This window comes from Clavelina lepadiformis, chromosome 5 (assembly GCF_947623445.1).
Source record: "Clavelina lepadiformis chromosome 5, kaClaLepa1.1, whole genome shotgun sequence".
NCBI lineage: Eukaryota > Metazoa > Chordata > Ascidiacea > Aplousobranchia > Clavelinidae > Clavelina > Clavelina lepadiformis.
The window spans coordinates 19249156-19275646 of record NC_135244.1 but is presented as its reverse complement, the minus strand read 5'-3'; the positions used below and the strand labels follow the sequence as shown (position 1 = coordinate 19275646).

The following is a 26491-nucleotide window of genomic DNA, read 5'->3' as shown; positions in this document are numbered from 1 at the left end:
TTTAAAAAACCGCTAGTGGGCACTAAAGAGTGCCCGGATTTTAGGCCACGAAAATATGGTAACCCTAATATACAGTATATAACGAAGTGCAAGGGAAAGAGTACTATGTTTCTGATTCCATTTGTTCGATCATAATAATCCGGGCACCACGTATTAAAATTCCAATTGCAGTAAGATCCGAAACAACAGCCTGGTATACGAAAAAGATAAGGAAAGGGATTTAATATTCATAATTTAGAAAAGTTGTCTACACGGACGTTGATTACGTAAACGATGCCGATTCAGATGGAAAATTCGGACAATCAAGAACTATGGACGGCATGAACAAACGGAAATACTAAGCTTTTCATTGTGGACCGATGCCCGATGGTTAATAGTGACGGAGTAATTTTTTGATATACTGTAGCATCAAAGTCTTTATAAGTTTATATCAACCTCTGTGGTCTCTCTTTCTGGGATTTCTATGGTCTTTAAAGCGCATGAGCTAATGGGTAATTCTTTACCTCCTTACGCTTCATTTAGTCTAGCACTAAACAGAAGCAGATTGCGCGAAATATAAATCTTCAATGAAGTAGGCTATAAAATATAAAATAAATTAAAATCTGTTTAAGTTACACTACCAAATAGAAGGCTTTATCCACATTGGTATTTTTTGCGAGGGTATTTTATGTTTGTTTTAACTTAACCAGCCAGCTTGCTCGTCCTCTCGGTTGAGTTAAATAGCCTAGATGTAAAATACCAGTAGGCCTATATGTTGACAAATGGCTTAGTATCTATTTAAATTCGCAGCATACAGGCTTAGTAATTTAATCATAAAAAGTGATAGTTTGTGTCATAGGGGATTAGTTTTAGTTTAAGTTACACACTGGAAAAAGTTGTTTTAAGTTGAAAATTAGCATACATTCCAGTTCACTGACTGGTGTAATTATCCTTTACCGTTTTCTTTTTTTACTACTTCAATAAACGGCGGCCAGTAAAATACATGGCCACTTCATCGGCCGCCGTTTACCGATGAAAGAAAGTACCAACATGTGTAATTGGCTATTCGTTTACCGAAGTAGCTTTTACCAAATTCGGTAACCAGCAACCGATGAAATAAACACTGCCTAGGCCTAAATGTGATTACAAAGTAAAGAACATAAACTTACAAAAGTCTAAACCTCCCCTAAGTTTACCTTTTAATCTAAATTTAACTTCAAATAAACCCAAAATAACCAAAATCAACTTGTTACAATGTTGCATACCCAATTACTTATTATTTTCAAAACCTAACATAGCCTTGTCTTTTAGAATGAGTTGTATGACCCAGCTTACCATATGAAACTGTTTACTTCTTGTCATTGCTTGTGGGAGAGCAAAAAATAAGATGCTAATTAAAGATGTGCCGATACAAACCTCAACCTGAATATATTCGCCTGATATCGCCTGACCGGACGACACAGACAAACACGAATATTAACAATGGCAAAACCGAATACATTATTACTTATACATTTATCGTATTTGGTAAGAAAAGATGATCTAGTTTTCTGACTAAACTAAACTAGGATCAACAGCCCTTACAATAAAAGTCATTTGCTTATGATTTTGCTTTCTCAATTGATATTTAAACACTATTTTTGAAACAGCAATTTGTTTAGCTATTACATCATTGTGCTCACATGATTTGACTAGTTTGTGTTGAAGTTTTATCACTTGGTGCTACTACGAATAGGTTAGGGATTCGTTTGTGTTGACCTACATGATATTATGACAATCTTACCATAACAATCTTTCTCGCAGCACATCAATTATGCTAACCATTATAGAGGCATAACATAATTAATAACTCAGCGATCAAACAACAAGCGGGAAAAAGCAGCAAACTCAAAAGATTAGAAAGTACATTAGTTAAAATAACAAGTTAATAAAAAATGAATGATGGCTAACATTGCCACTAAACCCAAACAGTAAAATAATCACTTTAATGAGTTTATATCATTAGGTATTATTAGTATTTTTAGTACTTTATTTCTAACATTTTTCAGAGTTTACTTTGTAGCTTTTCTTTTATTTTGTGTTTTGCTTTTTTAAACATTATGTTTTGATTCTATTTTACATTTAGCTTAATATGTGTAGCCACTGAATTCTAAATTGTGTTAGTTGTTATTTGCTTACTTGGTGAAAAAATGAATGGTTTGAGCTAAGGTTCTTTGCATTACAGTGCAAAATGGATGATACGATTAATTTTGATGGGTCAATGACCCCGCCACTGTCTGATGACGAAAAAGAGAATGACTTGGTTGCTTGTCACTCACCAGTTCTTCACAGGCACAACAAAACTGTTTTGCGTTCTATGGAAACTACAATCGGCATAAGGTTCAGTTTTATGCAACATCAATTTAACGTATTCAAAAGATTTCTGCAACAATCATGTATTTACCCTATGTTAGTTTTATAGGCTTTAAATTACTCTTTTAAGAACTATATTAATGTTTGTTTTTTAGGACTGAGCCATGTAATCCTGTTGAAGACAAGACCGATTTTTCTGACTTTGAAGAAACAATATACGGAGGTATATGCATGTACTGTTGGCTATTTTTTAAGTATTGTTCTTGGTCTTCTGTTGGTTATATCCTCTCTGTTTAGTTCAGTTATTACCACACGTGATCACTAAATATTTGTGGAAATTTTTGTCTTTTTCTTAATATTTGCAATAGCAAAGTTGCATTTGTTCTGTTTGGAGAAACAATGTGGAGGATTTTTGCCCACTCTTCTCCAACCAAACGATGTACTGAAAGATCTGTTTCAGAAATGTAGCTCCTTTTGCAGCAAATGCAAAGATGATTTGGAAAGTTTAGGTAAATCTACATTTAACATCTCACAGTGTGTGCGCTTATTACACTATTTAAGCCTATACAAGCTGCAAACTATTTACATTATCGTTTGCAACACTTGACAATATACAATTTTAAAGTAGAATTTGTAATTGATATCAGCTGAATGAACAGGTCTGGTGCATCATATTTTTAATAGTATAGTAAATATATCTGCCATTTATTGTAAGAGATGAAACATGGTTAATGCCATGTGGATTTAATTTATATAAATGCTAATAGGTATTATGTTACAGAATTGCTCTGCCAGCTTCTGGAACTTTTTATGTCTTTATCATCAGAAGCCTCTCTTGTTGTTAGAAATGGTCCAAAAATTTTGTATCACCCATCCATAAAAAACAGGTTTTCAGGTATTTGATTGTGTAGTTCAGCTTACGAAGTGTCTATTTATGTGAAAAAATCAATGTTTTTTGTTTCTTTCTTAACTGATTCCTTTTTTGTTAAATTATTTGCAAACATAGATGAAGTTTTAAAATTACACAACTGCAGCAACATGAAGTTGATAGATTGGTTTCATTGTTTTTGTGATGTCAATAGCCAGCTCCTGGATATTGCTCATATGTTGCGTGAAAGAGCTCCGCTGTTTGACAAGATTCAGGTTGGTTGTGGTGATGCCCAGGTTTAACCTGTTCACATGAACAATTATTGCAAAACATGAATTAGTTTAACGTCATTCGGCACTTTGTTTTTATGGTATTGAGAGGATTACGAGATGCAGAAATCATTGCACATAATTTAAGCACACTTTAATAGTAAAAGTAATTAATATGCATTTGAAGATTTATCAGTGCAATGGAACGAATGTTCTTGAAAGTGATGATGTGGTTGTAAAAGTTGTCAGTCGCATTCTACATGAATCTGCCGTACTTAGCTCCAATTGTTTCAAGGAAATCATTAGTAGTGTATATGGTATGTTTCAAGGAATGTAAGCTGTTTGAAACATGAATTTATTGATACTATTTCTGGGTTTCTGGCATACTTCATTTTACGTGATTACGAATGATTTGTTCATATATGTTTAGTGTTGCACAAAAATATGACTTTCGTCATAAATTTGCAGGGCATTTGAAGTGGTCAACTATGCTTGCCAATCAAGCTTATCCATGCGAGTGCTTCATAAACCTCACCAAGAAATGCATGGATTTAACTACTGACAAGAATCAATTTTGGAACATTATCACATCTATAATTAACTCCAGTGTCCAAGCCACAATGAACAATGACGCCGTTGACATCACCTATAGCACTGATCTTGAGTTTTTAGACACTGCATCAGCTCTTTCCTTTGCATGGTGGTGGATAGGTTCCCAGGTAAAACTGTTAACAAATTGGTCATCATAGCCGTGACTGAATCCATAAAATATGTTAAGTAGATTTCTGGTGACTTACAAGCTAAGACTTTTTGTTCATACAACTAGAATTTATGTTGGCTACAGGTGCAGATGTGATATGCTAAATTTAACAACAAAATGCATAATTCCTAGTAGGCCTATTAGGTTATACTCAAGTCCGAGTATTGGAAATATGTCAATACACGGTTGAGTACTCGAACACGACTCGTCCCATTCCTAGTGTTTACTGAGCTCAGTGTTTTGTGTGTGTTGGTGAAAATCTATTCTTTAAGTCTTATCTGGTTACTTGCGAATGCCAGTTACACTACATGTATGATTTTATGTAGCACTATGTATCAGGCAAGGCTTGGGTTAATAATAACTAACGATACACATCAATTTTCGAAGCCATTATGCCACGATGTTCCACTCTGCCATAATTTAATCAATCGCTTGATGAGGTTGTCGTTATCACATTGCCTGTGTGATGAAGAAGTCTTAGTTTTCCACATAAAATGCTACGTGCTTGCTATGAAGCTCCTCAGAGCCTCGACTGTCAGCACGGAATGGAAGTCGACTGAATTGGCATCATTTCACCTTCTTTGGCGCCACTTCAGCCTCAAGCTGTCAGTTTTCGAACCAAAAGCACTCACTGGTGAATAAAGTTTCTCGCTGTTTATCTTCTAATCTATTTTCTTGATTGTTAAATCACTATTTTACCAAAAATATAACAAAAATTCCAAACTGTACAGTGGAGCGTGGAAGTTGTAATGGCTGATTTTTTCAAACCATTGTGCTTGTAGAGTTAACGAAATGATAACAAATCTTAAATTTAATACTTCAGGCATAAGGCAATATACTCAAAAAGAATTCCATGTAATGGATTGGTTGAGTGAACTGAATGAGGTCGGGATTGAACACAGCAGTATAACAGCTACTGCAGATAGCTTTCAAGCATTCTTGTGTGTCTTGGATTTTGTTCTTCGAGAAAATGATGGTGAGATCTGGTCCCAGTTGAAAGACAGGTGGGAAGTAACAAATAGCAGTTCTAATTTCACAGTTATCTAGTTAACAGCCAATTAATAACTAACAGTGAATTAAGTTCTACAACAGAAAAATCAAAGTATGTATAAAACGCAAAAAACAATAACAAATGATCATTTACAAAGTGAGCATTTCATGAATAAACTTTGTAGGAACTTATATTCAATGCATTGCCATTCGTAGCTAACATGCAATCAAATTTGCAGGCTTTTTTCACGTCTGCAGACCTCCACAATGAAACAGTTAAATGAAGTTGGCCTTCATCGATATTTCTCACTAGTCATAATAATTGTGCATTTTTGCCCTTTGCGTTTCATTGAAGATGCTTTACTGCAAAGTATATCAGCTCTTGATCAGTGTTCAATTGAAAGATACGACTACAGGAAACAAAAGCTTGTTATAACAGGTGTGTTGACAGATTCAGGCATTCAACGAATGCTGCCTTGTTGTTATAATTGAGATTGCATTATTTCTAAGGATTGTATGCGGTTACACTCACTTGTTTGGAAAGGGATACTTCATTTGATGTCACAGGAAAAAAATTAGGAAAAATATTTTCCCGTGTTTGTCGGTAAGTAAGTTTATCCTTTCAGCTGTTGTTACAATTTCGCTCATGTTTTTTTTTGTTTTGTTTAAGACTTATAGGTGATAAAGAAATTAAAAAACAACAGTGGTTTGAAGTGAACAAAATTTTCTTACATTATCTTGAATTGTTTGCTTCGGTCATGCGGCTGTCCAGAAGATTTACACTTGGCCAGGTTTAATTTCGATATATTTTACATGTAATTTTCTTTTTAAATTTAGCTTGTAAATGCCCTATGTTTGATAACAATTTCTTGGTATGATCTTCAGGCTTAAAATTACTTCTTTCTAGGTAATGCTTTTGCCCCATGGCTGTTTAACTAACGTCTTGGAAGCACTTGGACCATCTGAACAAGGTGGTGTTTTCAATTTTATTACAGAGATTTTTTCCACCCTGAGGTATATACAGTTTCATTTTCTTTTGGTATAATACTTTTTGTATTCTACATGTATCAAAATCTTTCTATCAAAAAGTAATTGCTGCTTACATGGTCTAACCAAGCATACATAGTGCACCTTTGTGTAAATTTTAGGCTTAGATCAACCCCATCTTTTTTTAACTTTGTTAATACTGCATCTATTTTTATTCTTTTTTTGGCAAAATTTGTTTTCCGCAAAGGTTACGTTCAAGTAAAAATGACCTGTTTGAAGAAACGTTCTATGGCTTTTGTGTTGCAATCATTAGTGAGGTTCTGCCGTGGATTAAAAAGCAAATTTCATGCAGTAACATTGACCAGCAATTATGTGATTCCATTAAGGACGTGGCTTGTGATGCCACTTTGCTTACTCTACCTTTTAACAGGTATTTTATTTTTAATTTTTTTACAGGCTAAGACAAGTATATTTTTTTCTAATTTTAGCACATTTTTATTAAATAAATGATTTAACATGCAAGATCAACGCACATGGCACATTCTAGAATAACACTCGTAAGAAATAAGTCACCAAAATCCAAATTCAAAATTTTGCTCTTGTAATTCTTGCATACAGGGTTTAAGTGGCACATGCAATCAAAAAGCATTTTCAGTAATCATAATTACTAATCATAATAATAATAGTTAAATTAATTAATGAATTAGCATAAGTACGCCGTGGGTTAAAAGTGTCTGCTTCAGTGTCTGCTTTGGACCTTGACATCGCTGCTTAACGCACAACCTTACAAATGAATAAAAAATGTTTATCTTGAACTTGATTTATAAACTGCAACACAACATTTATTTCAGTATTCTGTGATTTCTAGGACCCAGACAGTAAACACACAAATTATATCATTCACTGAAGTTTGGAAACACTTCGCTAGCGATGGACATGCCAACCCTTTGACAAGGTGTCAGTATATTAGCACTGTACTGTCCGACGCCAGAGTGAAGGATTTGCATAACAAGGATTACACAGAAACAATGCAAGCAGTGAAGAAATCAACAACAGCCGTTTCCATTTGTGACGTAACAATGCAAGGCTGGATTAAGTGCAATATTCTTTTGCCTCCCAATCACGAAGCACTTCACACTCTGAACTAGTATGTGCAAAATTGTGACGCAAATACGACATGGTGGCAGGATACTTTGGTTAAATTCACCCTGGAAATTATCTTCCTTACAGTGTAATAGCCAAGCTGGATGTTGCAAAGCTTTTTATGAGCTCATCAGACGACGAGCTAATTTTTGAAAATTTCCTTCATTCGTTGTCAGAGAAGCATAAACATGCTAAGGTATAACAGATTTAACCGCCTAGCTTACTGCTGATCTAATAGAAATTAGTGGATGTATTATGTCATTGATTTGGATATTTTCGATGTGGCAGAGTCGGCGATCATTTTTTTTATTGAATGAACTCGTTATTAAGAAATTTTGTACCTTGCTTGTGGTGTATTCACAGAATTTCTTGGACAAAGTGAGGTGGAACAACATGGCAAGTCGTTGGTTTGGACCAGCTGTTGATTCTGTCACGCAGGTCATAAAGCAAGCTGGTATGGGGAAGGAAGCACTTCTGCAAATATACTCGGTTTTAGGAACTATTTTTCTGAATTGCTCTCTGCAGTTATACACCTTGGTAAGAGCATCCCTGGCAGTTGAAGTGATTTGATAAATTATTATTTTGGGCTATAAATTATTATTATTTATTTATTAAATTATTTATAAAATATAAATTATTATTTATTATTTAGCCTGACTCCGAGAGCTCAATTTATTAAGTGATGAAGGTTGCATATTATATACTTCTTGGTTTGCACTCAGAATGAAAAAAACACACAATTTTGACCTCAAAAATTCAGTGTAAACATTCAAACTTAGTATAAGTTCAGTCCAGTACAAAAGCACGTGTCAGTAAACTAACCTGTTGTAAGTTGCGCTGAGGAATATGAAAACGTGCCGACAATTGACGAGAGATGTTCTAGAATATTTGAAATTGTTTAAACGAATGTGGGGTTTGGAATATTTGTGGGTCATTAACTCTCGCACATTTTCTTTCCATTTCTGTTAAATGGTGCATAATCCAGTTTGTAAACATCGTCGATGCATCTGAACTGCTTATGACTATGCTGAGACAGCAAACTGTAGAAATGCTTTCTATCGGTTGTACAATCCACTTGTGGGTTTGGTTGGAACGAGATTTTGATGAACTTCTTAGTTATTATTTATATATTAATGATGTGATTATTGCTTATTATTTTATGTTTGTTTCAGGGAAAGCCTTCTTTTATTTCGAGGATTTGTGGCCACTGCATGCTTGATCCTTTTCACCTTTCGTCAACAAACAAGCGACCAAACTCAATTTTTGAAATCACGTTACTTCATTCCCTTCACAAAGTACCGTTAATTCTTTACTAGTTGCAGTTTTTTAATTTAAACCAGTATCTCGTACGTAACCGACTCTTTTTACAGTTTTTGTTAGGTCTTATTAGAATTGGAATAAAAGACTTTTTCATTAAAAGTACTTTGAAGAAAGTGACAGCTCTTCACTTAACAAGGTAAGGTCACTCTCCGTACTTCGTATAACCAACGAAGGTCCTAAATTTTCACCTCATACATAATTAATTGGTTATTGCAATTAGGTGGCCGTGCACTTCTCTCCAACCGCAGACCCATCCCTTTCTGAGGGTTCTCCTTGAAGGGAACTGCAGTACTAATGTCGTCATGCTGTCCATTATACATGACGTCATCAAGATGAATTCACAAACCGAGGCACTTGCTACGGTAACGGCATGTTTTGTCAAAATACGCAGCGTTTAAAACTCAATTATTTACCGTAGAATCTTTCATAGCGCACGTTGAAATATCTTACTTTGATTTTACAAATGGTTTGGATATTTTCGTAACGTTGGTTTTTTAATGAACGCTCAGGTTGTTGAAATTCTGCATGAATGGACCAGGGTGAAAAATGGGAATGCCAATTGTCTCAAGGACGCTCCAGACTTACGGCCGATGCTGCAGCAAGCTCGAGCGAAATTGAGATTTAACGAAACACTGCTTAATAAAACCAATCATCTACTCGGGGTTTTTAACAGCGCGTTTCCCTAGCAATTTTACGTTATCTTGTCCGCTTGTTCCAGACACTCTTTGCACTCATATGCTTTATAGTACGTATTATTTTTGTTCGAATACAAAATAAATAATTTAAATTGTTTACGGAAGTTACCTGAATCGTAGGTGATCTATAAGGAATAACTTATATATAGAAATCCGTGTTTGTCTTATGTCTCAAGAATTTCGACGTGTTTCTATGCAACACCAACAGGTCAAGAACGACAGCAAATCGATACCAATGATGCAACTGCATTCGACCTTATCCTTTACCCAACAAGATTTTTAACACACTGTGCTAGGCTAAATGTTTAACGTTAGTTTCTCGTCATTGCCAAGCTTTCCTAAAAAGCTATTACAATTCAGCGAAACTACCACGGAAAAGTTTCATCACGTTACTACTTTACTAAGTACATTTGTGATTAGGATATGAACATGGACAGTAATTAACAGAAGTAACTTAAACTACATGCAAGCAATTGCTAAGTTAAAAGAATTGCGGCGCATGACGAGATTTCAGAACTAAAAAAGCTGACCGTTCTTACGAATCTGCGTATCCTTCCCAATCTCAAAACGTTCAATACTAAACAAAGTCCAAATATAAAGCAGGCAGAAAAGTATTTCAATCCGGCTCGTTTTACGCAATCTCACCTAACGAATGTCGCAGTTACAAGAAATTTGCGGAAGAAAAGTGAAAACGATCCAACAAAATAATTGTCCAAAATTGCTAGAATAATATCTCAAGTTTAGATATCTTTTGCGTAGACCGCAAATAAAGCCTGAATGAAACGCAAGCTGAAGTCGAAAAACGGTCCACAGATGCTGATACCAACTCACAAAGAACGCTAACCTGTCTTAAAACACTTAAAAAAATAGGGAAACCACATACCAAAACGGTAAAAAGCATAACAGGTGGTGCGGTTAAAACAACGTGAGAGTTCCGCACAGAGCAGAGTGTTAGCATGCGGATGCGACGTACCAGCATTAATCGACTCAAGGTTTGGTAATTTAGACGGGGTAGTAATGATGTTGGCAAAAATGTACGATCTACTGAATCCTCTGCTTTCATCACACTTGATGAGAAATCGGTCGCCAGCAGAAAATGTGGATAATCAAAAATGAACCAGTTGTCAAGCTAGAGAGAAAACGTTGTCGGTAGTCGGTAAACTTCGTACTTGGCCTTGTCAAGATTATTCCAGCAAGCATTAAAAATAGAGGCCAACAAAACTTGGAGGGGCTGCTTTTGGGGTACAATCTGTAGAAAGTTCTTCAAATCGGCAAACCTTCAGTTGTGCAGTCTTCAATTGATCAACTCTTCTCAAAACAGCAAAATATAACGCTTTATAGTAATTACTAATTAGCCTTGTTGTTGTCACTTGTCAGACTGTTTTACTTTTTACGTGCCCCACAAGCCCCGTTCACAACAAGGAAATCCACAATCACCCAGTTTTAGCCATGCACCCTCTTGCAATTTTGGTCACTGATCACTGAGAGTAAGATTAATTGTTTTTATTTAGTTATTGCACAAAATATCTATTTAAATAATCACAAAACGACCGTATTAACACTTTACAAGTTCGATTATTTGGTGAGTTCAGGCAAATTAGGCACGTTTTTAATCTCAAAATCAAGCAACATCTGTCCCAATGCTTTCCCCTGCGGATCAGTCCTAAGGGACGCCACTCCACCTCCACCTAAACAATCCTTCATCAAAAAATTAAATCCGTCAATTCCCGGAAGTTCAAATCTCTGCACTGGCATTCCATCAACATCACTCGGGAAGAGATGCTTGAAGTAGGAGTACACTGCTTCTGCGGTCAGATGCTTCCGAAGATAACGCACATAGGAGGGATCACGGGCCACGACACCAATATTGGCGCTGTTGCCCTTGTCGCCACTTCTCGTGTATGCTAAGTCTTCCAGGATGAAACTATGAGCACCACTTCTAATGTGGTCGTTACTTGTTTCTTGCTGGACCTTTGTCTCACTGGAACCAGCGGGTACTTGATGTTGAATATCAACTTTCTTGTCATTGTAAGTCACAGACGCAGGAATATCTTGCTTTGCATGCAGGAATGAAAACAATTTTAGCACGGGGCTTACTTTAGGTCTGCCACCAACTATGCCACTGAGACCTGGTGCCATACCTAAAATACAGAAGATAAGCGCAGTTAGTACCAGGAGATCAGTATCAATTGTTAGTTGATATATGTATTCGACCAATAGCCATGCAAAAGGTAGTTTTTTTTATCAAGAATAACAAAAAAATTAGAACAATTTTTCAGATCCAGGGATTAAAGATAAAATTCTAACATGTTGTGAACTTAAAAAATCAAACAATCTTCAAACAGATACCCGTTCCAGCGGCAGCAATTTCTCTTGAAAGTATTTCCAAAGCCTTTTTGTCATCATGTTCCACAGCCATCCATACTACGGTCTCACGTGGGCCATCGCCATTGATTCCATACGTTCTGGCATTTTCACCAAACAAACTTTCATCGCCAAATGCTTGAATGTGAACTCGTCGAAAGTCGGCCAAGCCCAAGTGTGAAAACACAGCCCTTACTCTCTTTATGATACTTTCTGCTGTACGACGCCCTGCAAAAATAGGAATTTCTATTTTTTAAACTTTAGACAACATCAGTAGAACTAAACTCAAAACTAACCAGGCACGGTATTGGAATATTTATCATTGATCTGTGAAAAGTCATTTTTGGGGGTCTTTTTCAATTTTGTCAATGTTCAGCAAAACCTCTGAACTGAAGCAAAAGTTTGTAATTAAAACATGTCATTACAGCGATTGTGATTGTCAACAAGCATTAAAAATCGATTGTAAAATTGCAAGCCAAGTGCTCTACCAGAACACTAAGAACTTGACTACAACCAACCTTTAGCAATGGCACGCTTTCCACCAATGCTAAACACTACTGTGGTCCTAAATCCATCCAGGTATGTTGCACAGACTTTAAAGTCTTTGGTGGGGGCATAGCCTTTGGCTCCCGTTACTAACACAGAATCAGCAGCGTGTTGCGTCATCTTGACATTGGTAAAATCACATGTTACATCTGGAAGCATGTAAGTCGACGGATCTCCAATCTCGTACACAAGTTGCTCTGCAACTGTGGCAGGTGTAACTAGGCCTCCTGTGTTGGGAGGTTTAGTGACGCAAAATGTTCCATCTTGGTAACACTCTGCTATGGGAAATCCTATGTTTTCCCATGCTGGAACTGTCTGCCAGTCTGTGAATACTCCTCCTGTGGATTGAGCTCCACATTCTAGCAAGTGCCCTGCCAAACTTCCAGCTGCCAACCTGCAGTGATATGAATCAATTTAACAGGTCTCTTATTATTTAAGAATTCTTTCGATGTTACTTCTTTACGTAGCTTTGTACACATATTGTTTAATGTTACGTAGTACTAACATTGAAAACAACAACCAAACAGATTGTAGAATAAAAATGTTTTCTTTAAATACTTTTTATCTGATATGCAATATGATACCTTGGGTCAATTTACAAAAAACCAACAATAATTATAATACCACACCTGTCATAGTCATCAATTGTCCACTTGAATTTATGCATCAAAGGAGCCAACACTAGAGCGCTATCCACACATCTTCCAGTGATAACTACTTCTGCTCCCATGTCCAGTGCTCTCCTGATTGGTTCAGCTCCAAAATATGCATTCATGCTCATTACAGACTTGGGAAGTGGCTGTCTACTGTACATTTCCTCTGTCTTACCGCTCTTTAGCAAATCTGGAAAGTTTGGCATCATATCATCACCTGAGACAACGGCGACATCCAAAGTGGTGCCAGCCTGCTTCGCTGCTTCTTGTAGGGCCTTTGCACAAGCTTCTGGGTTGGTGCCTCCGGCATTACTTAAAACTTGTATGTTGCGCTTTTTTATCTCTTTGATCTGGGGAGCGATCGCAAAACTGACAAAGTCTGGTGCATACCCCAAGGTAGGATTTTTTCGTTTTGCCCCCGTCAACAGGGACATTGTTATTTCTGACAAGTAATCAGAAACCAAGACATCGATGTCACCTTGGTGAACTAACTGCTGAGTGGAAGTAGACGTGTCACCCCAAAAACCTGATGCGCAACCAATTCTGATGCTTGATTTGGCATCACTAGAATTATACCTGATTCTATGAGAGGCTGGTAAAACTTGATTCCAAGAAATTGGCTTGCATGCAGCTCTGGCTAGAATCAAGCATTTGGTATAACTTGCTGTGCAATTCAACATTATGGTCTTCACACCACACTATCTAAACACGGAGTTGCTCAATGCTGAGACAATTTGTAAATCATCATATAATAATTAACAACTAAACTATATAATTTTAGAGTTATTAAAAGTTCTAACATTGTCAGTAACGATTGAGCTCCATTTCGAAAACAAACCCTATGAATTATTTGCAAACATCAGCCAAATATTATTGGAACCAGGCAGTTATCTGCTGCTGTGCAGAGTGCAAACAGAGGTCTGTTCAACTGTGTTTGTTTTGTTAATACAAATAGTATCGGTAGGGTGACCCAAAGGTTTAAATCCTTCACTCTTCATCTTTAAGATATTCTTTCTATGGTTAGCAATTGCATTTGTTTCATCAAAAAGTTACAACCACCAAGCTATTCTACACGCACACCGTTACTTTAAACATAAGCAAAATGAACATGACTGTATTATATCCAGTTCCAATGAACAACACTTGCTATGGTGCTGACTATGCTTTTTTGTGCAAATGCTGCAATGCAGTGCAACATGATTTGCAGTGCCAAATGCTGTGACATACTAATAAGACTAAAATTTAATTGAAATCAGGTCTTGCATTATTGTACTTGGCAGTTGTTTCATCTTTAACCAATTCATGAAGGGTAGAAAATATTTAAGCAAATTTCTGGCAACCAAATGCATTTTCTTTCAAACTTATCACCAGAATAGTGCAAGTCTTACAAGAAGCAAGTTAACCCAGATTTATTTAACTTTTACTTGAAGGATCTGTATTAAAAAATAAAAGAACGTTCACCAACAATGCAACCACATAAAATTAATGTAAACATATTTCGACACTGGAAACTATGAAAATTTCTACATGTAGCTAGGTATTATGGATATGAAATGGAAGCAGTTTAGTAATATTAAAATATTAATACAGTTATCTTTACTTAAAGTTTAAAGGCACATAATATAGTTCTATGCTTTATATTGTAGTGAAATACAACACAACTTTTATGTCGTTCAAACAATATTAAGTAATCCATATATTAACACTAAATCACAATTATGTAACTTAACAACTACAAAATTATTACAATGACATTAGCTGCTGTAGCTTTCTCTAATGCACACTTGGCACACATACGGTAAACAAAAACATATGATTAACAAAATGAACTAATAAAAACTCAAGATTTTATCTACCAGCAATATATATTAAACTAATTTCTTAAAGAAAACTCCATATATACATATGTTTGGTTATATAAATAACATTAAAAATGCACACATAAGGAAAAGGACACATTTCAGCTATATCGGTTTGAAGCAAGACCAATGTCAAAAATTTCTAACAATACAAAATTGCATGAAATGTTTTCTTCAAGACGTTTTATGTCACCGGAAGTTTTGGCATACTATTTATTTTATCTAAATTAAGAATGTTTTCTTCAGGAAAAACTTCCATCAAAGACAAACTTTCATTTGATTCTCTCTCGTATTCAGTAATACTTTCATCGCCTTTTTCAAAGACTTGCATTATGCGAGAGTCCAGAATCCGGTCAAATGATTCGCTGCGATTTTCACTAGTAGATCTAGCTGACGTAATCCTGTTTCGCAAAGGGTGTTTTGTCACAAACGGAGAAACTGGTGCAGACAACACTTCATTTTTCGAATGTGTTCTTCCTCGTTTAAGATGTCGACGATTTTCCAGAGCAGGAGACACAATTTTTTTCATACTTTTCGGGGGAAGTATTCCTGCTAAAACTTCATTGTTTTCATATTTTTGGTGAGGATTACCTTTCTTTTGCGTTGAATTTCTATGTGAATGGCAGGATAATTCTGTGGATGGTTTGTTGTTCAATGATTGTAAAATTCCACATGAAAGGATTTGTCCCATCGTTTCACCCATACCACTGTCATGTTCTTGTGTCATATGCACTTGTTTATTGAGATCCTGTCCATTTACTGAAGACATACTTTGTAAGTTGTTTTCCAAATCATTTAAAAATGGATGTAGCATGTCGAGTGTTTCACCAAGTGTATCTTCTAACTGGGACCATCTTACTTCCATCTGATCGTTTCGGGACGGAGAAGGATCAGCAGATTTTAAGGCTTTTGAATTTTTAACATCACCTACATTGCATTCCTGAAGTGGTTTTCTTTTGTCATTAAAAACCGTAAGTTTTCTGGCAGGTTTTACCTCTTTGATTGTTTTTGTTTTCATTGCAATATTCTCCTTATTTTCTTCTTCATTATCTGATGACTCTATTAACCCATATTTTTGCATGTACTTTTTAGTTGCAAGGGACATGTCACATGGTGAAAGTAAATTCATTCCGGGCATCTTTTGAACTGAGTGTTCATTGGTTTTACGGCTTGCAAAGTGTTGGTCAGGAAGCATTGGGGGTGGCATGTTGTCATCTTGAGCGTTTTTACTATTTGAAGCAATCTTATTAAGCTGGTCATCTGACATGTACTTCAGGGCAATGGCATTTGCATGCATGCTCAACTCATCTGTGCTTCTACTGCAAACTAGCGCCGAAACTTCGTCAGATGCAAGTTTGTCCCGATTAGCTAGGAGTCCTAAACACGTCAACTGGGAAAACACGTTAGCAGGTAAATATCTTTGATATGGAAGACTTTGAATCGATTTAGGAATTGTACTCGGTGTTGCAGGCAAGGACTGGGGGCCACTGCTCTTATTGTCTACATTTCCTAGCATGTCTTGGACTTGCTTCAACAAGTTGTCGAAATAATGACTGTCCTCCTCCTTGGGATCTTCATGAAGTTTTCTGTTGCTCATATGTTGAGACTCCAGGTACATGCTTGCACTCTCTCCCAAAATCGGACTTTCTTGACCAAGGTCTTGGGCTTGAGATGATGTGTTGTCTTCACTACTATCCAGACCAGGCATGTCAACCTCTTTCAGACTCGACATGATACTTTGCTCGTTGTTCATTGACTTTAATCCCGATGAATTAATGTGCAAGCTATCGGACTCCCAGCAAAGTGATTTCTCTACTTTGACACTGGAATGAATTGAACTGTTTTTGTTACTTTCTACATCATCCGCTTCAGATGATTGTGCATCTTTACTCTCCACTGCAGCTATATCAGTTGTGTTTTCGGTTGTGTATTTCTCCTTTTCATACACTGAAGTATTTTCTAGTTGACTAGTGTTAACACCAATGCTATTCACTTCCACTTTTTCAACAATGTCCACACCTAATAAATCTGTTTGAGTATAAGCATCAACTTTATTCGTAAGAGATTGGTTCAATTTATCCTGCTCAATTTTATCAGTAGTTTCTGAAGACTTCTTTTGCAAGGAAAGCAACTGTTGAACCTGTACTTGTAGCTCTTTCAGCTTCATGTCTTGATTCACAAACAGTTCGAATGCTTTGGGTGGAAGTCCCTTCATCCAGTCAGTTTCTATTGGTATTTCTGTAGGATTTTTGTTTACGGGAGTAACATGTGACTCCGAGATGTTATTGTTTACATGGGTGACACTGTTGCACACTGAGCTACTAAACGACGTTATAGAAATGTTCTGTTTTGGAGACACACAATTTTTCTGGGTTGAGCCATTAGATTTTGGAGAGAGTTGTTCACTATGCACCGAAACAACGCTATTCGACAAACGATTAGTCGGCTTCCGTACTTGTCTTTTAATCTTTGTGGTGTGCTCGGCTTCATTAGTGAAACCATTAGTTTGGACTGGGATTTCGGGCACTGACTTATATCTGGCTTGTGATTGGGAAAACTTTTCCACTTGCGTTTTTCTTTGCTGTCTTAAAGCAGCATGCTGTGTCTTAATATCCTGACTTGTTGGACTCAGAAGATGTCCCTGTGGTTGATTTGAGGAAGCTAATGCAGCAGACTTTGAATTATTTGGTGAAAACTGCTTGTCTTGTTTACAGTAAGTGTCAGGTTGGTATGACTCATCAAATATTAAAGATGGTTCCGCTACTGATGGTAACACTGTTTCAATTGTACATGGAGCAAGAGGCTTTATGATGGGAGAAGGGCAAAGTTCAGCCTGAGAATTGCTCACAGCAACGTGCCCATAGTGTGCATTAAACTGCCTTTCATAACTTGGGAACTGCCTTTGTCCTTGGCGGACTTTAACAGTGCTTTTTCTGAGAGATGAATAATCCATTTGTGCATACCCTCTTTGAAAATTCCTGTTCTCCATCACTTTACTTTTACCAGATTACATTGAAAATCACAAACACATAATGCAATGACTATTTCCTTAAAATAACACGATATATACATGTAAAGCTAAAATGAAAATACTTCAAACAAAATCTACATATGCATATAAGTAATTGACAAACATGGTGAACCTTGACATTGCTGACCACGTTTTTTGAGACCATGCTAATACATAAGCAGCAAACAAAATAAAATTTGGTGGCTTGAACATCAGATAATACTTTTGAGATAATTAAATTATAAAGCAGCAAATCCTGCTGTGACATAATTTTAGTCATGCATTTTACCCAGAAAAAAAAGCATACATACAGATACAGTGCCTTTTCTCTAGCTTATAGCTGTACAGGTAACATCACAAGAAAGTTATCAAATAAAACTAACTAGGCTATATCACACCTACTAATTTCACTTAACCCTTTGAATTCATCACCTATACTAACTCATGATTTTATCTACTAGTGGCATTGTCACTTCCTTTCAGTCATCGCCAACAGATTAACATGCACACAACCAGAAGGGAAAGTTTGTTTTGGATACCAGCTGAATCAATATGACAATTAATCATTTAATATTCCTCTTTAGTCTATGACCATATCTACACATACAAAAACTATGGGTCTAGTGTACAAATGATGCATATGCATACTTGATCCCAGCTACTCAAATTGTGACGTCAAATTGGCTGTGAACTTCTGCACTAAATTAGAAACTGTGCTTTCTGCATTTGCAGCCAATTTTGGCACACTGCCAAGACAAGGCAAAACAAAATAACTGAAGACATTTTGAAATAATTTCTATGTAATTTTTTTTGTGTAACAAACTGTAAAGCTGCAAACTCCCTAAAATTTAATAATTTACTATATACAAGCTTGGCCTATACAGTTCGCGGTAACACAGCTTTGGCTCCAAATCCTAATTAATCCGTTAAACGAACGTTTAAAACTGTCACCACGGTAAACTAAATCATAGAAATAAAAATAACATTGCAAAGAGAAAAAAACGTGTCAGAACAAATTACTTATGGATATAAAAATTATAATAACTGGTGAATTTTCAAAAGTATTTATTTATTTAGCAGAAGGTATAAAATTTTGTTAAACTTCTAACTTATGGGTATATAAGAATACGTTTCAAAAAATAATTTTTCGATCATTTAAAAAAGTTGAAAGTTAAACACCTTGTAAACCAAATTTTAAATATTGCGGAAAAGTAACCTTTACAACAGTATTTTTAAGAAATTATAGTTTAACAGTTTCCCATTATTTTTACAGAAGTGTTTATACTCAAATATTAAGTAGCCATTACTTATTTTTGAAACCTGCTAACTTTGTAAGTTGAATACAGTATATGAATTATTATCAATCAATTGTTCACATGTGTAGGGGAAATCCCTATTAAATCGAATTAATACAAAAGAAACGAGGTAGACTTTATACCTAAAATCTACATCAACTGACCAACTACAGAGTTAAATTCGACTTTAGGCTGTACTTTTCTACGGATTAAAGATTGCTTTACAGTTTGTTGCAATTAAAGTATGCAACGCCTCAATGAAAACTTAGAAATTGAAAAGTAAAGATTTTGTAGAAACAAACCTTGTTTTCTTGGAACATGCTTGAGTCTTCAGTACAGCATTTAATAAAAATAGTTTTTGAGGAAAAAATCAACAATGACTTGAGTTTTAGTAACCTATCTGCCTAAGCAGGCTAGGTTATACTGATTTAAATTGTTTTTTTTTCAGTTATTTGGGTTATATTATAGCCTACACCTATGATTGTTTCATCTCTAGACTGAAAAGTTTTCAAATCGAGCAAGTGTAAAACGGGTATATCCGGTTACCCAAATTTGGTACTTTTCTACGGCGGCCGGTGAAGTAAGCACTTAGGTTGTTTACCGGCCGCCGTTTACCAAAGTAGGTAAACGGCAATTAGTTTAGTTTAGTGAATTGAAATGTTTGCTAATTTTCAGCTTAAAATGACAGCTCCTCTGACCCAAACTTTCACTTCTCATGATTAAGTTACCGGTAATAAGTGTCTACTTCACTGGCCGCCGTTTACCGAAATAATAAAATACCAATTGCGTAACCGGCTGGTCTTTTACCAAAGTTTTTCCAAATTTGTTAACTGGCAGCCGGTGAATACGCGCTGCTTAATTTAAAACTACAGTAATTTTATCTGACCCAAACTCTTACCTCTCATGACTAAATTACCTCAAATATCAATTTAATCAAAATAAATAGTCAAACAATGACAGGATTTGAACTTGAAACCTCCAGCATAAAAGCCCAATGGGTGCCTCCAAAATATACAGGTTTACTTTGATCACTTTGACAACTTCGATCCTTTGAGGTTGGGTTGAAAATGTAAAATACAATTGAGTTGTCGCTATGACAATACATTTCACAAACTACTTGTATTATCGGCCATTAACAGATTTTCCAGCATTATGTGCTCGCCTTGATCTAATTCAAATTAGATAAAATTACTAAAATTATTTGAAAACCTAATTCAATTAGAGCATTTTCTCGGTGATGTTATGAAAAGAGTTTGAAGCACCCACATTAAACATACGGTTTCAATTAAATTTAATAGTTTCATCCCATCCAAAAGTATTCTTAGCAGTCCAAGCTCTCTAAGCGAATCGTCCATGTGAAACTGTATAGTATAAAGGCACCTGGCTCAATCGCTAACCACTACACCACCGGATTTATTTCTTCTCTCTACCAAAATCAGAATACAATAAACATATCAGTGGAAATCTGCCGGCCACAGCATTGCGAATTTGCAACTTCGATAAACGGACGCCGATGAAATAGTCACTTTGATATTAATTATATGTAACAAAAATTTAGTTCTGACGATTTTTTAATATTTTCTAAAACATATTGCTGAGTAAAACATATTTCTTGCAATTTGTTGTCATAAGTGTTGTATAAAAATGTTATTTTAAGCTTTTTAAACTTTCAGCATCCTGTTTTTTCGAACACTGATTGTAAATTCGTTATAACTTTGGTGCACTGTGACGTGCATAAAATTTAGCTTGTATAGTAACAATAGATACATGATGATCGTTCGTGATGAACAAAGAAGAACGACATGATCGTTCTTGGCATAGTCTCAGTCAGTCAGTATTTTATTGTTAAAATCAAGGAATCTTACGAACTTTTATGGCGATTTTTTTCAAAACCACTTTAGCTTATTTAGAATGCGTTTTGGCGAATTAATATTGAAAATTTGAAATTCAACCAATATATGCTATCTCTTTTACAATCTTTGCAAAAATGCTTGGCAACACTAACCATAGCTTAAAATTGTCAGCCACTCATTAATTGAGTTAAACTATTAAAGTTACTGGTATCTTACTAGGTTAATTACAGGTAGCGTGATTCTTGGTAAATTGAGGAATGTCATCGTCACGTAAATGTAAGCTGTCTGCTGATAGTTTTTGTTATGTCTGTGGTCTATATACTAGTTTAAAACAAGTGAAGTACAAAATAAAGGTAGAAGCAAGGTTTTCTTATGCTTATGAACTTTATTTTGGCATGAAAATTGGTGACCAAGATAAATACTGGGCACCTCGTGTGATCTGCGGAACATGCCGATCAAATTTAGATGGCTGGCTTAGAGGAGACCGGCATTCGATGCCATTTGCTATTCCGAGAATCTGGAGAGAACCCCAAAACCATACAGATGACTGTTATTTCTGTTTGGTTGACATTTCAAGGTTTAGAAAAACTAAAAACCGACGTGACATTGCATATCCTTCTATACCGTCTTCTATTGCACCTGTTCCGCATAGCAGTGAGTTGCCACTGCCCAAGCCACCAGGCAAAAAAGCTCCAGAAGATTTAGCAGGGTCTGAAGATATTGAAAAAGACTCTGACGATAAATTCAACGTATCTCATACAGACATGAATTCAGAACCACACTTTCCAAGCCAACAAGAATTAGATGATTTAGTTAGAGACATGGGGCTCACTAAGTCAAATGCGGAACTTCTGACTTCAAGGTTGAAACGATGGAACTTGTTAGATTCATCATGTCGATGTTCTTCGTCGAGAAAGAGAAGATTTCTCAGTTCATAGATGCAAATCACGCAAACAAAACCACTTCTGAAGTTTTTTGGAATGTTTGCAATTTGCATCCTTACATAATGCATGAGTAGGCTATATTATGCACAATACTTCTTTGTGTTAGCATGTTTGTGAGTCTAATACAAAATTATGCTTATTAATACTGAAAAAGTTTGAGTGAAGTCAGAAAAAGCGACATTTCTTCATAAGTAAGGACACTTTAGGAAAAATATTGGTATTTTTATGATTAGTTCCGAGTCCCAAAAAACATACATAAAAATTTTTATGCAACTAAAACTTTCGCAAAATTTTGTTACATGGTGAATTATCTTTCTGTCTTTCTAAGAATTGCCTATTGTCCCTGCACCGTGATGGAATCGGTCAACTTCACCTAAGTTTAAACTGTGTAATATGCATATATTTTAAATTAAATATAATCTCACCTGCAGCTCCATCTACACTTTTTTTTGAAAAATAACATTTGTGCTTTTAGGTTAGAATGAACAACTTGGTATATGTGTCCGATTTATATGCTAAAAATAGAAATATCAGTTTCATAGACAGTTTTACATCTGAAACTCTGTACAAATTTTTTTCAACTTCTATATATATTTTATGCAATCTACAGCAAATGTTTAATTTTTAGAACTTTTGTTGTTCTATTGTGTTGTGGCCCCACAAATTCTTGAATACCAGTGTACAAAGTTATAAAATTTGTACGTCAAGTCCAAAGGCAATCATGCCAAGTTCAAAAAAAAATCGACGCAGAAAAGACTTTGTTAACACCAACAAGAAGAGGGAGTGGCGCAAATTGAAGAGAAAGCAAAATCTTCGTATTCCATGGTAAAAACTATTGGCTTTTCTGCATTTGTTTTGTTTTGTTTGCATCATAATATTGTAGTTTGTGCAATCAGCATCGCCATTTTGAAGCAGTTATATGCTGCTTGGATACGTGGCTAATTTTATTTTATTATTGTAAATCTTTTTTCGCCAATGGGTTTAATCAGTTATCCTAATTTTATTTCTTGTAATTGGAAATAAATCGTTTTGTGATTATTGTAATTAACAATTCTTGATCTATCTAGATCAGGAGTGTGCAACCCGCGGGCCAAATGCGGCCCGCAAAGGAAAAATATGTGGCCCGCGGAGAAGTGACAATTTTGAACGGTGTGCGGCCCGCGAAACGAGTTTTAATTTAGTTTAGTCTGCTATGTGCAATCAATTCCAATCCCCTTGCAGTGCTGAATCAAACCTTGGCTGAATGTCTGTGACGCAACAATACCCTAAACGTTAGGGTATTGTTGCGTCACACACAGACGATTAGGGCCTAACGGCTAGCTTGTGCAAAGCAAGAACGCAATTCACAAAGATGTCAATTGCTGAGCAGTTAGCATTTCAAGGAAAATGTAGACGCTTAATTTAAATTGCAGTTTTCTTTAGAAATTCCTGCGTCTTAACTTATATTTCTGCAAGGAGATAACCCCTAATAAAGTCACAAGACCAATAACGAAAGAAACTGTTGTTGATTTTGTGCTTTTAACTACGTGTATGTTAATTAAAGGTGTGGCCCGCGGTTTCAACCAGTTGTTGGGATCTGGCCCTCTTGTACAAAAGGTTGCACACCCCTGATCTAGATAGCTCAGGCCTTCCGTTTTTTGAATGATCCTCAATACTTTATATCACAGTGATCAGATCAGGCAATCTTGGGACTCTGAGAAGACAGTTAAACAAAATCTTGCTGAAATGGGACTTACTGTAGACCCAAATCAATCTATGAAGAAACCATCTAAGCCATTTATGCCAAAGGTTATTGAAGAGGAGAAGGTGGAAGCACCATTTAAGCCAGAAGTTATAAAAGGTGACTAGCTGGTTGTATATTTGTTGCCGTCCGTGATCATAGCATTGCCATAAGAACACTAACTGCTAATGTATTCCACCCTGGCTATCACAAAGATTTAAACATATATCTAACTGTTTTTTTTGTTTGTTACCCAAATACCCAACTAAATTTTTTTGTTACCTCACGTAAATTTTTTCCAGTTCTATTTTGCCATACTATCTTCCAATTAGACAAAGAGTTACGTTTTCATTACTTTTGTTTATTCATCTTTTAGCAACATTACTTGAAAACCCGGTGCCTGATTTTGACCAAATTTTCAGGATAGCTTAACTATGATGCAAGGAATAACTGATTAACTTTTGAGATAAATAAACCTACCGGGGCCACTCTACATCAAAAAAGAAGTTCTAGGTTATGACTGCTTACTTTTTTTTCTCTGATAACCGAGAAAACAAGGGTGAAACCCTGCAAGGGAAAACGTGAAAAACATAGAAAGATGTGCGGGAGAAATGCAAATACTGCGTTTAGTTCGTTAAGCATTCTGTAATTACTCACGGCAGGTTTGGTCAATCGCGATGATTAAACCATTTTTAACAAACTTTTGCAGCAAAGAAGTATTAACCTAATATATTGCATTGCCACAATAATAGGCTGTACAAAACAAACAATGATCCTTAGTTGACCTTTAATATGAACTAGCACCAGGTAAATATTGAACATAAAGAAACGACCAAAACTGTGGATATGTGATTAATTATATGGATATAATTGCGTTAGGTGTAAGCTATAAGGTAGATGTTCAATAATATCCAGCTGTGGAAAACAGTAACAGATTACGGTGAAACAATGCTGCAGTCTCACAGATTTCATATGAGAGCATTTAACTCTATTGGCAGACATGGTAAATTATATTATAAACAAACACATGCCAATGTTCAAGTTCCTTTTGTGGTGCTTAATAATAATCCCAACAAGGTTAAATTTTATATCTGGAGATAAAGCTCAGTTAGTTTGCCTCTGAGTTAGAGGCTTTGATCACTAAACTTTGGTGTTCTCAGTCAGCACTGGCAAAGGTATTCAATACAATGAGACTTAACTTGAAACTTTCAAAAAACTGGAAAGCGGGGTAGCAAGCTGTCAAATCTTCTAACTCTAAATGAACTGGTCTCTTGACTGACATTGTAAGTTAGATCACTATCGCAAACCAATTATTATCTTGAAGCAAGCATGGAAGAGAGCAATATGCAATAACGATACGTATCTTGTGTTAAATGCACAAACAGACACTAAAGAGCTGGGTTTTTGTCTTATTCCCTTTGTATAAAATGATCCCATAAAAAGTTTTACCATAATTGTATGTCTTTTAAATTTTTTATGTTTTATACAAAGGTTTCTATACCTATTATGTACTTACTATACTTCTTACTAGTTACAGCAGAACAAACAGGTTTGCATGTGCATAGCTTCTGCAACTACAGTGGAGAAACATGTTTGCATGTATGCAGCTTTGAAAGCAGCCTGTAGCCCTCTGGGAGGCTCAAATTAAAACCAACCATTTCATTTCCTCGAGTTGAAGAACCCAGGTTTAAAGTAATATTCCGTTTTGGGAAATATTCATTTGCTGATATTTGTTTGATAAGGTATGGAAATTGAAGTGCAATTGGGAGAAAAGGAAAAACGCTTTCAACTTCCAAGCGAAGATGTTCTCTTTTGCACTCACATGCTTGAAAAACATAACGACGACTATAAGGTAGAAAGCAAGTGATGGTATAGTTTAATTGCGTGTAGTAAATTATTGTGGAATCTTTCTCTGCAAAAATGGTACTGTCAAAAATAACGTACAATATAATGTTATAAAATGATATGATGTAATATAGAAATAGTCAAAAATAGTACTAAGAAAAAGTAATAATAGTTCTGTAAGAAAATTTTTTTTTATTTACAAATTAAAACATATAAACAATACTGGAAGAATCTAGCTAATGTAGCAGAAACCAATTCGTTGCTATTGATTTAAAGCCTAGTTCTACTTTCACATTTCATATTAAATAACTTAAAATCATAAGATTTCTTTAAGTAACGCAACCCCATTATGGCATATGACTATCTTGATTGACGTTTGGCTACTGTCATGTGTTATGACATCAATAAATGCTGCAAAATTGCTTTCCAGGCAATGGCAAGGGACAAGAGAAACATGTACCAATTGACTCCAAAGCAAATACGGAACAAGATTCGCGAATTTAAGCGTTCGAAACAGCAATACGAGAAATACTTGAATGACAAACGCCACTTATCTAAGGAAGACGTCATGGACACCGGTGACGCCATCGTTAACTCCTAACGCCGGCAATAACTTATTAGCCTCAATTCAAATAAAATATAGATGGTTGTGGGTACAGGGTACACCTGTCTATAACCAAAGAAGACAAAAGCGGCGTATGACGAGAGGAAATAAAAACTTCCGTTTTTTTCAAACATGACTAGCTTTGGTGCTTTGTATTGTTTTTAACTTGATTTTTTTGCTATGATTTCTTTCTTCGATTTATCCAGTATGCTTTTCATTTCTCGTTGTATGAGCATCAGGTATCTTTATTTAACTTTCCATCTGTTACAGTTTCTTGCCTTTTGGTGAGGACTATATGGTGGTCTCAGAGATGCATATTACAGATTGAATTGACATTGAAAAGTGGCTTGCTTGCCTTACGTGGTAATGTTTTATTAAGTCGCGCAAACAGATTTTTGTTCATTCCTGACGAAATTACAACATTCTTGTTTGAAA

The 26491-nt window shown here is 35.7% G+C and overlaps 4 protein-coding genes across 5 annotated transcripts; 2 read left to right on the top strand and 2 right to left on the bottom strand.

The window, feature by feature from the left end:
* Positions 1-539: 539 nt before the first annotated feature.
* LOC143458728 (protein MMS22-like) lies at positions 540-9460 on the top strand. 2 transcript variants are annotated; one of them, XM_076955579.1, is made up of 22 exons: positions 540-1506; positions 2204-2358; positions 2487-2554; positions 2700-2840; positions 3113-3226; positions 3338-3474; positions 3656-3785; positions 3937-4187; positions 4616-4862; positions 5052-5232; positions 5458-5657; positions 5729-5822; positions 5889-6009; positions 6126-6232; positions 6453-6635; positions 7074-7352; positions 7436-7544; positions 7712-7885; positions 8521-8643; positions 8719-8804; positions 8889-9030; positions 9178-9460. In XM_076955579.1, the coding sequence occupies exons 1-22, from the start codon at positions 1462-1464 to the stop codon at positions 9352-9354; spliced, it is 3264 nt and encodes a 1087-aa protein (XP_076811694.1). In that variant the 5' UTR covers positions 540-1461; the 3' UTR covers positions 9355-9460. The 2 variants fall into 2 exon arrangements, with proteins under 2 accessions (XP_076811694.1, XP_076811695.1); XM_076955580.1 differs by having other exon boundaries at positions 540-1881.
* Positions 9461-10851: 1391 nt separating this feature from the next.
* LOC143458731 (uncharacterized) lies at positions 10852-14169 on the bottom strand. Its single transcript, XM_076955582.1, has 4 exons — positions 12903-14169; positions 12246-12667; positions 11713-11955; positions 10852-11504 (listed from the first exon to the last, which is right to left on the bottom strand). The coding sequence occupies exons 1-4, from the start codon at positions 13604-13606 to the stop codon at positions 10939-10941; spliced, it is 1935 nt and encodes a 644-aa protein (XP_076811697.1). The 5' UTR covers positions 13607-14169; the 3' UTR covers positions 10852-10938.
* Positions 14170-14319: 150 nt separating this feature from the next.
* On the bottom strand, positions 14320-18299 carry LOC143458730 (uncharacterized). Its single transcript, XM_076955581.1, has one exon. It carries the CDS (start codon positions 17772-17774, stop codon positions 14970-14972), a length of 2805 nt encoding a protein of 934 aa, XP_076811696.1. The 5' UTR covers positions 17775-18299; the 3' UTR covers positions 14320-14969.
* A 4177-nt stretch (positions 18300-22476) lies between these two features.
* LOC143459304 (nucleolar protein 16-like) lies at positions 22477-26398 on the top strand. The gene is made up of 4 exons (XM_076956395.1): positions 22477-22712; positions 23555-23727; positions 25350-25459; positions 25883-26398. The coding sequence occupies exons 1-4, from the start codon at positions 22609-22611 to the stop codon at positions 26051-26053; spliced, it is 558 nt and encodes a 185-aa protein (XP_076812510.1). The 5' UTR covers positions 22477-22608; the 3' UTR covers positions 26054-26398.
* The last annotated feature ends 93 nt before the right edge of the window (positions 26399-26491 follow it).